This window comes from Gymnogyps californianus, chromosome 8, assembly GCF_018139145.2.
Source record: "Gymnogyps californianus isolate 813 chromosome 8, ASM1813914v2, whole genome shotgun sequence".
Classification (NCBI taxonomy): Eukaryota; Metazoa; Chordata; class Aves; order Accipitriformes; family Cathartidae; genus Gymnogyps; species Gymnogyps californianus.
The window spans coordinates 27,349,024-27,361,099 of record NC_059478.1 but is presented as its reverse complement, the minus strand read 5'-3'; the positions used below and the strand labels follow the sequence as shown (position 1 = coordinate 27,361,099).

The window sequence follows — 12,076 nt, the reverse complement described above, 5'->3', positions numbered from 1 at the left end:
GAACTGCAGAGACTGAAATCCACTGGGTGCTTTGAAATTCTTCAAAAGAAAGTACACCATGGCAGAGACAGGGAAATACTGATACAGCACAGGCCAACAATACGATATTTTTCCTGGGAGGATGGTGAGAGGAGAGGAAGAGACAAAAGGGTAGTTAGTCCTGTAAGGAGCATGTTCTGATAAAAAAGTGTTACGCTTCCCTGCATGCAAATACTGATCCCTCCACAAGCTGTTTCCTCTCAGATCTAATAATCTTCTTTACCTGTTGGAAATGCACTGTAATTACAAGTTTCAATGCCAGCTTCTCATTAACAAAGAAATCTGCCCTCTGTTCCATGGGGTTTTGTTTTGCCTGATTAAAGATATTGTTAAAGCCTCCACAAATATTTTTTGTACCCACACGGACTCCTTATTGAATCTGGCTGTCTTCACTTCCTGTCTTAGTATAACTTACTTGTTAAGTTGTTGCCTCACCGTATCCCTGAAGTGGTTGCCTTTAAGTGGTTGGTGAAATGATTAACATTTATTTAGTAAAGCTCTCCGAAGATCATACATGACATAAATATCAGCTAACACTATTATGCTTCCAAACAACAATACAGCTTTTGTAAGATTAAAAGACTATTCCCCCATTAGATTTCTTGAAATTTGTTAAAACAAAATAACATAACCTTCCCTTTGCAGTTTATCCCTCTTATCTCTTCACGGTTTTTAATGGTCAGTATTTCCCATCTGATTACTGCTAATCACATTGTTATACTGCTTTTACAGCCTTGGGGTTTACTTCTCTATTACTCCAGATAGGCACTAAACAGTAGCAGGTAGGGAGCAATATATGTTTTCCGAAGATCAGAACCATTATTTAACATTTTTGTAAATATTTACTTTAGAAGCAGGCTAAATGTTACTTAAGATTCATTCTAAACTGCTGTGTTTAAAGGAGAAAAAATCACGAAGACATATGGAACTCATCTGAAGGAGAAAAAAATGTTACAATTATACAAAAGAATTAATTTCCCTTGCTGTTACCAAAGAGTTGTCTTCATAAAAGCTTGTGGCATGCTTTTGTATCTTAGGTGGAACATCGTGATACATATCATGTGGTTTGTGGTCTCCTCTTCCTACTGCCTGAAGCTCTGGCTGCAGTTTCCCCAACCTGACTGTCCCACCAAATCGGTACACACCCGCATTGCGCTCCCACTGGGATTTCTGTTCCTGTTCTGCTCTTTTTTTTTTTTTCCCCCCTTCTTCTTCTTAGTCATCTTACCCGCAAGCGGCATAAATCAAGGCGAGGCTGTGTTTTCACAGCTAGGCAGTTCTTGCAACATCAGGGCTGAGTTCAGGGAAAAGGCTGGAAAACTTGCTATACCCACACACACACACCTGCCTTTTGGCTAATGGGAGACGAGCACAGTGCCAAAGATGTTTGTTTATTCTTGCCCTGGGTGCTTTGATGTGTGTGCCATCTATCAGGCTAATCAGCCTACCTCACAACACGGCACCCATGACTGAATAGGGCCTCACATCTCCTTGTGGATCTCCCAGGAGTCTTCTCCAGCGCGTGAAATGTTGGGTCACGTCACTGGAGATGTCCCTACCAGCCTTCTGACGAGGCCCCTCTGTTCTTTCACTACTTCGGAAGAGATTTGGGAAGCAGCTAAAAAAAGTGTGGACCAATTCAAAGCCACTAAGCTAGGCAAGCGCAGCCATGTCGCTTTGGAAGTGGCACTTGCTGAACACAAGGACGCAGTTTGGTCCAGTTGTGAACAAATGCAGCAGACCTCCATGCTACAGTCATGACAGCATCAAGCCCATAGCTTTTAAACTGTTTGTGGCAGCTTAGGGAAAAACAACAGGATACTGTGTTGTGACTGGAATTAGCCCTTGTGGTATCACATCTGCTGGGATATGAACTGCACAATCCTTCCTGCTCTGGACTTCATTTCAGGTGGGGGCATAGCCACCTACGGTGACTGTCCAACACCCTGCACGCTTGTGGGTGGGCTGGGAGCGAGTGCTGAGGCATGTTTGGGAGAAAGGTGGGGCTGCTTGAGAGAGAGAGATGGTGTGGGCACATGCAGCCAGGCCCTGCCCTCCCTGTCCTTGCGGGGTTGTGTCATCACACCGGCAATGCTGGGTAGGCAAGTTGAGAGGCCCCAGTGCCACATCCCTTGAGGGCAGATGGGGTGGGGAGAGCACATGAGAGCTCGCTACCTACAGAGCAGCGCACACTCACCTGCTGCCACCCCGTGTCCCAACAGCACGGGGCCACGGGTGACTCCAGGCCACCAGCACACAGTGCAGCCATGACTTGGTTGTCTCACTGGACCATCCTGTGCCGCAGTGATGGGACACCTCGTGGGCTAAAAAACCTTCTGCCTCTTTCTGTCCCTCTGTGTCTTTCCCTTATCTGAACCTTATCCATCAGGGTAGAACCAGAAAATCAAATATTCCTTTGCAAGAACTAGAAACACCATGAGGAAAACGAATCCTCATTCTCCTTTGCATGATTTTTACCTGGCTGGAAGATCTGGGAGGAGAGGAGAGAGAAGAGGATGAGAGTCCTCACTTAGAAAGAAGCTGCTGGTCCTGACACCATGATTAGGAGAACGCTCTCCTGCCTCTGGAGGCCAGGAGCAGAGTCCACAGGATGCGCACACAGTGGTTTGAAAGTCCCTTCAGCAGCCTGCATAGCTGCATTTGTTCATCAGTAACCACAGCAAGTGGTGTCCCTCAGTCTCCACAGGGCTGTTGGGAAGCCACGTTTATAGCCAGCTAGGTCTGAGTCTGCCACCGTCCTTGGCAAAACCCCTGCTGGCTCCACTCTGAGTTTTGCCAGAGCAAGGACCCTGCCTCATAATAGTAATTACTGTATTTCATGAAGCAAACTTTGGTAGTTTTGATTCTTCTCAATACAGTGAGGAACTTCCCAATTTTGGAAAGGGTTTGCAGTCATGGAGGTGGTGGGGAGGTCGGGATCCAGATCCACTCTGCTGTGCGCCCTGCATACAGCAGGCCAGGTGGCAGAGACACCCGGGGCCACAAACACAGCGGGACTGGGTGGTGTCCTGCAGGGAGAAGGGGCTATGTCCGGCACCCTGACCCCCATCCCTACCCCAAATGGATCCAGAGGCAGGAGTTCCTGCAAGTGGTGGTGACAGGCATTGTCAGCCTGTCCTCTGCTCTGAAACCCCGCAGCTTTAACAGAGATGGACACTAGAGAGGAGGCTTGAATTGCAGCTGCTGGAGTCAAGCACCTGCTGCAACAACCTCCAAAGAAAGCTCCAGACCCTCAGGGATCCTGGATGTGCTCCTGTCAGCAAGAACCAGCTCAGGTCTTGGAGGAAGGTGCTTCCTCCTGAGGGCTTTTGGTCCAAGTGGAAGCTGGATAACTGACAGCGCGAGCAGGACAGATGCACGTTTTGAAAACACACAGGGAGTGGTTTCCTTCCATCCTCCTGTGAGGCTGAGGCGGTGGGGGACCCCCCTGGGGCGGCCATACTGGCAAGGATAGCTGAGGCACAGGGTACGGTGCTGCCAGCGCCATGCAGGGCCTATGTCCTTGACCTGCCCTCCACCCCGGCACTCAGCGAGGCCTCGATGCCTCTGGTTTCGGGGGGACCAGGGGAAGGCGGCACCTGTGAGGACATGCCGCCTCATGCCTGGGAGCCGAGCGGGGTCAGAGCAGCCGGCGGAGGGCTGACGGGGGGGCCCCTCGGGGCATCCCCTCAGGAGCCGGCTGCTCTCCGTTCCTTCCCGGGACGAGCCCTGTCTGTGTGATTTTGTCACGTTTTTTCAGTGCGGCAATGTCGAAACTTTTCCATTTTCTGCTTTTAGTCTTTAAAGTGAGCGAAGGGCCGCGCAGGTGCCGCCGCGGCTGAGGGGCGGCGGGCGACGCTGGAACGCCGCCGCCCCTCCGCCGCGGCCGCCGCGCGGCTGCGCTGGGGCGCGATCGCCCCCTGGCGGCGGCTCCTGGCGGCGGCGGCGGCGGGAGGCGCGGGCGGGCCGGGGCGGCTGCGCGAAACTTTCCGCCGGAGCGCGAGTTTGGCCTCCCCGGTGCGGTGTGCGCCGCCGCCCCGCGGAGCAGCGCCCGCCTTTCCCGGGGCGCCGCGGGAGCCCCTCTAGGCCGCCGAATTGGAGGAAAAAAAAAAATTCTTATTTTTTTACTTTTTTATTTTCTGGCTACTCCCCCCCCCAACCTCCTCCCGAACCGGCGGGGCGGGAAGGGAGCTTCTCCGGTCTGCAAAATCAAAGCATGGCGGAGGCTGGCGATGAGAACCGTCCTCCCCAAAGCATCCAGCGCCTCTGACAAGCCCGGAGCCAGAGGGGGTGGGGGTGGGAAAGGGCGGGAGGGGGGAGAGCATGGGAGGGAGGGGGCGGCCAGTCCTTCCCCCTGCACTTGTCAGATGCAGATGGGACTGGCAAAGTTTGTTTGAATAAAAAAAAAAAAAGGCAAAAAAAAAAAAAGGGGAAGAGCAGGAGGAGGGGGAGGGAAAAAAAAAAAAAAGATCCTAGAAATCCAAAAAGGCTCATCTGGGAAGGAGAGAGAGGAGAGCGAGAGGAAGCGGGATGCAACTCAACCTGACGCTGATCTGCTTCGTCTTCGGGGGGTTCCTGCCCGACGCCGCGGCCCGGCGGGAGCAGATGGACACGGGGCAGTGCGACCTGCCCCGCTCGGTGAGCCGGGCCGGGCCGGGCCGGGCCGAGCCGGGCCGGGGGGCGCGGTCGCTCGGGGATGCGCGGCTGGCCGCGGCGCTCCGCGGGAGCCGCCGGGGCGCGGACGTGGGGAGGGGCGCGGGGGGAGGGACACCCCCCCCACTCCCCCCCCCCCCCGCTCCGTGCGTGTGTGCGCGCGGCCCACGCGGACGCGCGTGGCCCCGCAGGTGTGGCGCTGCCCCGCGTGTCCCCCGCGAGGGGTGCGGTGTGCCGGCGCGCGCGCATGCCCGGCGCGGAGGGGTCCCCTCGGCTGGGTGCGGGTCCGGAGGGATGCGGTGGCTGGGTGGGCGCCCGTGGGGGGAGAGCGGGGGTCACCGCGGGACTCTGCCCTACGCGGCCCTCTTCGTGGCCGTGGGTAGGGCTTGTGCCGGCAGATGGGGGAGAGGAACGCCCGCTCCCCCTTCCCTGCAGGCAGCCCCGAAGGTGGCATTACCACCGTGGGCTGTCTCCTGCCCCTCTGCCCCTGACCAGTCCCCACTGTCCTCCCCGCAGCAAGGAGAGCTCAACTCCTTCCTCTGGACCATCCGCCGTGACCCCCCCGCCTATCTCTTCGGCACCATCCACGTGCCTTACACGCGAGTGTGGGACTTCATCCCCGACAACTCCAAGGCCGCCTTCCACGCCAGCTCCAGTGTCTACTTCGAGCTGGACCTCACCGACCCCTACACCATCTCGGGGCTGGCCAGCTGCCAGATGCTGCCCCACGGGGAGAACCTGCAGGACGTGCTGCCCCGGGAGCTGTACCGCCGCCTCAAACGCCACCTGGACTACATCAAGCTGATGCTGCCCCACTGGATGACCCCGGACCAGCGGGGCAAAGGGCTTTACGCCGACTACCTCTTCAACGCCATCGCCGGCAACTGGGAGCGCAAGAGGCCCGTCTGGGTGATGCTCATGGTGAACTCCTTGACGGAGACGGATATCCGCTCCAGAGGGGTGCCGGTGCTCGATCTCTACCTCGCCCAGGAGGCCGAGAGGATGAAGAAGACGACGGGTGCGGTAGAGAGGGTGGAGGAGCAGTGTCACCCGCTGAACGGGCTCAACTTCTCCCAGGTAAGGAGTCTCCTGGGCCTTGTGGCTTATCCCAGGAGATGGGAGCCATTCTCCTCGTGTTTCAGTCGGTTTATGGGGGCAAACCCCAGGCCTGTTGCAGTGGGGTGGGTCGCTCGCAGGCCTCAGCAGCCTTTGCGTTGGGCTGCCCATTCTCCATCGTGCCGATCCGTGCTGCCTGCAAAAAAACCTGCAATGTGCACAGCGAGTGCTGCGTGTTTATCATGTGTATTATTTATTTGAGAGGCAAATGTCCAGGGTGTGAATGTGTGTCTCCGCTGGCTTGCCACTTGTGAGGGAAAATCCACGCCTCCTGTCCTGTCCCGGAGCCGGGTAAAAAGTGCTTTTTTTTGTTTGTTTGTTTTTAAGTAAAGGAGCTCTGTGGTACTTGTCAGGAAGAGGATGAAGCATGAACAATGAAAAAAGAAATTTCGACATTGTTCAAATGGATTTAAGTACGTGTAAACTGTCGGTCGTCTTTTTAATAGTCACTCCAGGTCAAAACAAACTGGCTCACGTTGCCCTCATGTACTGGGGGAAATTCAGTGTGCAATCTGTGTGGATTTTTTTCATTTTAGAACAGGTAAGGTTCAGCAAAAAGAAAAGGATGTAGATTAAGAAACTAAAGTTATTGGTGTAACTGGACTCCAGAATTCTTTCAGTGGATTTAGCTTTAGACAACCAAATACTAAGCCATGCGATCTATTTCATTTCAGTGGATTAATCAGGAACACAGTCACAGCTATTGACTTTGCTTTGTGAAACTGTTTATGTGAAATCAGATTTACTAGAAATTCAGGAAATGAATGTGTGTGGAAGAAAACAAATAATCCAGGGGAAATTTAAGATGGTGTCAGTTACTGCTATGATATTTAGTTTTTAACCTGCTTTTCGTCATTAGCTTTGGATCAGCCTATTTCCAGCTTTATCTTACTGTCCTAGTTTGAGCAAAAAAATTCTTGGTGATACGGGAACAAGGATTAAAGGACTGATCTTTGGTGTAATTAAAATGTCCTTAGAGTGCCTTCACCTCCTTCTCCCCTGAAGTCTAGTGGGAACTGTTTTAAGGGGAAAAAGTCTGGCTTTCACTAATATTTGGTTCATGCAATATTTCAGCTAGAAGTCTAACTCTGCATACAGCCTTCAGAGGAGAAGACTGGTTGCATACGCTTTTGGAGGGGTTTTCTTGTTTATCAACAAAAATAGCTAAAAGAAAGCCCCTCAGGACCTTCACATTAATTAACACACATGCAAAACAAGGAATTCGTTCTACCCTGTTCTGTTTGAAAGGTTTAAGTGCGTATCCTCTATTGAACCCCTTCTTTAAGGTGAGGTAAAAATAATTAACCATTCCAGACATCCAATAGCATTTGGTTGTATTAGGTCAAAAGTGGCAGTTAGAATCAAGTACATGAAAGCACTTGGTTAAAAATGTACCACTTGGAAGCCTTTTAAACGTGAATCATATTACATTTTTTTCTTTTTAGAGAGAGAGAGAGTGAGCGACAGAGAAAGGAAAAGGGACAGAGTACAAAACTCACTGCTGCTCTTGCCATAATTCTGTTTTTCTCTCGTTCTCTAAATTTTAAATAGAAACAAAAATTTCCCCTTCATTTTGCTACAATAATAATCTAAAAAAGAACAGCAAAGGTATTACTGCTATTGGCAAGTAAAGGACAATCATTTATGCAAAATGTTTGTGCTGATTAAAAAAATACATTACATTTTAATTATTACAGAGAATTGACATTGCTGCTAAAATAGATCAGTGTTCAGGAAGATTTTTCCTAGATTGAAGCTTTTTCTGGGAACAAGGCCACCAGAACAACATGAGACAAAATGAAACAAAACAAACCAGATATTTATTTTCTTGCTTCCTCTAGATTTCATGCATCCTGACACCTGGCTAGCTGTTTAACAATAGTAATTTGTAATGTCATCACACCGTCTGGCAGTCCTACTGCTTGGTGTATTACTGTGCTAATTTAGTGGAGTGGATTACTATTGCTAGGTTTTGCCTCCCAATTTCAGGTCTTGGAGCCTTCCTTAAGCAACACGTAATTAAAACACACTAAAATGGAAATCAGAAATTGAGCAGCTTTTGTCTTGCAGGGTGTTTGCACAGTTTGATGAGAACATCTGTGATAAATTACAGTTCCAAATCTGCTAAGGGCATCAGCAGTTTTTACCTGTTTTCAGCATTACTGTTACGGGAATACTGCACGTAATTTCTGCGTTCAGAATTCAGGTTTTAAAACTGTGCCTTGCTGAATCATGTCAATGCTTTTGTTTCCCATGTCCCCAAAGTCCAGCATTTTTGCCCTAAGCAAATTAAAAAAGAAAAAAAGCTTTTTTTTTTTACTTCTTCCCCTCAAAGACAGCTTTGTGCTACTGCAAATATTTAATCTGACTACATGCACCAAATCTGTTAATCTGATACTGTGAGGAGGAGGAAATCTAGGAGTGGTCCCGGTGTGGTACTTGGTTTTGATCTGCTCTGAAAGAAAGCGGATACACTTGCATTTTTGACCAGGAACGATCTTTGAAACGTTCTGTGCATGGCTTTGAAATGTTGATTGTCTTAGCCGGATGAAAAGATTAAGGTGGCTCATATAATTAGCTGCTTCCTGGAGAGCCAGCTCTTGCAGGTAGAGCAGGGCGCATTGTTTTCTATTGTAAACCCAGAAACTTTGTAGTTTGATGCTCCGCTCCCCCTGAAATCTCGGCTCAGTGTTTCGTGCCGCTCTCCCAAACCGGCACCGCTCCGATCGCCCTGCTTTCCCACTGATCGGCTGCTTTCCTGCATGGCTTGCCGAGGGAGCATCCTTGCTCCCCCTGGGACTCTGGCAGCTGCTGGTCACACAAAGTCCAGGCCCTGGGTATTGTATAGCTGGTGGCAAGGTGTCTGAATCGCAGCAAAAGGCTGGGTTGGGAGCCTGGCAACAGGGGAATTCAGATCAGGTTTGGGTCAGGTTGAAATTTCACCGCTCCTTGGTATACAAAGGTTCAGGGTTTTCACTGAAGGTGGGGCAGAAAGAGCTGAGAGGCATGCAAAGAAGAGGAAGCAGGCAACTTTTCTGTCTGACAGAGTAGATGTTTATTTACAGAGTGGGCAGAAAAGTGCAAAATCAAGTGCGCCAGGACTGAGAAGAGCTGGTGAGGGGCGGATGGCGTTCAGGGCCTTCTCTGGTTGGGATCCTGGCAGAGGCACTGCAGCCGGCGCCATGACAGGCCGTGAGGACATTGTCCACGCATCCTCCGAGGGCCAGCTCAGGAGAGGGTTAAGCTTTCCCTCCTCTTTTGGACCCTCATGTGGGTCTGTGGTGGAAAGCTCTCCCCAGGCTGACATATCCTGTCGTTGGAGCAAGGAGGATGGTGATGGTGACTCCTACAGCTGCTCAGGTCTCTCTGCATGCGCCCCGATCGCCCAGGGCTGTGGTGGGAACCCCAGTCAGCCCCAGGAGTGAGTGCCCTTGGGCAGCATCGCGTCCCCACTAAAAGCCTGTGTGGTCAGCAAGGGGAATGTCTTACTCCTCTACCCAAACTGCTCTGCCCTGGGGTGGTGGACGGTAGCTCTTGCTTGTGTTTGATACTGTTTCTCAGCAGGATCCCCAGACTGAGAGAGTGTTGATATCCCTTCCTCCAAGTTAGAAATAAAATCCCTCTCCCATCCCATCCCGAGCTTGCTCTCTTCAGGGAGAATCTGCATTCAGCTCGTGCCAGATGCCCTGAATCCCAAGGTTCGTGAGGGGAATTTTGTGTCACGGCCTGAATTCATCCTGATCTGTCTGTGGGGGAAGCCATCAGGCCGGCGGGGAGCCGCCGGCACCCCCTTTTCTCTCTCTCTGCAGGTCGGGGCTTGCGAAGCCCTGACTGCGGTCTTCTCGGGCCTGTATCATTTCCAACTGCAGGGGGAGATGTTAAATATCAAACCAGTGTTGATTGGATCAGAGACGGCCTCAAAGAAAGAAACCTTAGACTGTGCCAGATTAAACTTCACACTTCACCATTCTTCCCCTTTCATTTCTTTGCCGCCTCATTCTCTGCACAAATAAACCTCGTCTCCCTGCTTTCTACCAATGAGACAGCATTCAAGGGGCAGGAATGACTTTGTTAACAAAATCAGTCTTCATTTCCCAGGTCCTGCTGTTCCATCAAACCCTGGGACATGGCAGCTTTGATTACTCTAGTGATAGGATTAGAGGGGGAACAAGTACTGGTTAATAAAAGGCCGATGGGTGGTCCATCATGTTTGGTCACTGACAGATCCGCAGTCTTGAAGCTGGACCTTCAGTGGCAAAACAGCATGACACGGTAATATATAGACAGGGCCACGGCCTGGAATTGTTATTCCATCTCCCCTGTCCCCTTGAAAAATTAAACATTTCTGTGATCACAAAGCTGGGATTCTCGGAGCTGACAGGGACCAGTATAACTGCTGTCAAGGGAAATTTGCCTGTGTCCTGGTTTCGGCTGGGGTGGAGTTAATTTTCTTCTTAGTAGCTGGTACAGTGTGTTTTGGATTTAGTGTGAGAATAATGTTGATAACACGCTGATGTTTTAGTTGTTGCTAAGTAGCACTTTCCTAAGTTAAGGATTTTCAGTTTCCCATGCTCTGCCAGCAAGCAGGTGTGCAAGAAGCTGGGAGGGAGCATGGCCAGGACAGCTGATCCGAACTAGCCAAAGGGGTATTCCATACCACAGAATGTCATGCCCAGTATATAAACTGGGGCGAGGTGGCTGGGAGGGGGGATTGCTGCTCAGGTGTTGGTCAGCGGGTGGTGAGCAATTGCATTGTGCATCACTTGTCTTTTCTTGGGTTTTATTTCTCTCTTTTTTTGTTATATTCCTTTTCATTACAATTATTATTATTATTGTATTTTTATTATTATTAGTTAATATTATATTTTATTTTACTTTGGTTATTAAACTGCTCTTATCTCAACCCACGAGTTTTACTTTTTTTCCCCGATCCTCCTCCCCATACCACTGGGTGGGAGGAGGGGGGAGCGGCTGCGTGGTGCTTAGTTGCTGGCTGGGGTTAAACCACGACAGCCTGTTTATACTCGTGAAAGATCCAGGCTCAAAGTTTTCCGAACCGGATTAAAGGGCTCAGTTTCAGAGCTAGTTGACTTTTGACAGTCTGTGTAGTTTATTTGAGGGAGTATTATTGATTTTTTTTTTTTTTTTAGTTTTTTATTTTTTTAAAGAAAAATGTTTTTTGCCTAATAGAAATAGTGCCTTTTTGCTTTTAAAAAATTTCAGGCTTCATGAAAAGGGCAAGAGTCTTCAAAAATTAGCTTAGTATCATCTGTTTTGATTGCTGAATATTGTTGAAAGAAATGTTAAAAGGTTTGATTATACATAGTTATACATAGTGCACATGGTTTTCAACTTGCTGGCTTTAATTAAACTGTCACCCCCTTCACCCCCTCTGCACCCCAGGGTAAAAAAATTCCCCCGATAAAATTAACCTTGGGGTAGAAATTCATACAGGAGAAATAGAAATCTTTCCATTTAACTCCCTTTGAATACTAGTGGAGCTGCTTTACGTCTTTACCAGGGGAACTGTTGAGCGTGAAACTGTGCAGGTATTAAAACTACAGTAGTCACAGTAACACCTGAAAGGATCAGCAGCTGACGTTTTATAGCTGTAACTAACTGTACGTCTTGCCAGTTACTGTGTGCTTCTTCACCACAGCCCCCTTGAAAGGCCCACCCTGGCATTTGATGCCTATTCAGAAAAAAGCCAGTCAGTTAATGCTGGCTCGAGGGGCAGCTGACAATTCATCTATTGTATTTATTGTGTATACAACTGCAAGAAGCGTTTGAAGAACAGGTTAGATATGAGCCCTTCCTTTCCCTCTGATCCTTCACACCTCGCTTGGTAAGATCCAAGCCCAAAACAGGTGTACCTGCCTCCCACTAGCAGATCTGAAGAGGATTCTGCTGGTTGATTTGTTTGCAAAATTATGGGTGCTGTTTGTGATTGGTTTTAGGCAGGAATTGCATCTTTATAAGGTGGGCTTTGAAAGGAACAAATCCCCAGAAAACAGCGGTGAACAAGCCTGGCACTCAAGGGAGTCCCTACTGTATTTGAAGCAGCTGAATGTTACCAATGTATAGAAGTCAAATAGCAGAATTGTGCCCTTTTTTCCTGTGTGTGTGGCGAGAGGTGAGTTGAGGTCAGAGCGTGGTCTCTTTGGCTCCGGCGATGCCTGGTCCTGGTGGCAGGGAGCCCTGGTACCGCTGCAGCGTGAGGCGTGCGGGGAGCACCCAGGCACGCGCTTTGCTCCCTGGAGGAGATTCT

General features: G+C 49.9%; 1 protein-coding gene across 1 annotated transcript in view; it reads left to right on the top strand.

Moving 5' to 3' along the window:
• The first annotated feature begins 4,563 nt into the window (after positions 1-4,563).
• The window catches only part of TRABD2B (TraB domain containing 2B), a 297,481-nt gene continuing 289,968 nt past the window's right edge, over positions 4,564-12,076 (top strand). Inside the window, exons 1-2 of the mRNA XM_050900913.1 lie at positions 4,564-4,677; positions 5,209-5,769. Coding sequence (XP_050756870.1) covers positions 4,570-4,677; positions 5,209-5,769 — 669 coding nt within the window. The 5' untranslated portion in view covers positions 4,564-4,569. The remainder of the gene's footprint in view (positions 4,678-5,208; positions 5,770-12,076) is intronic.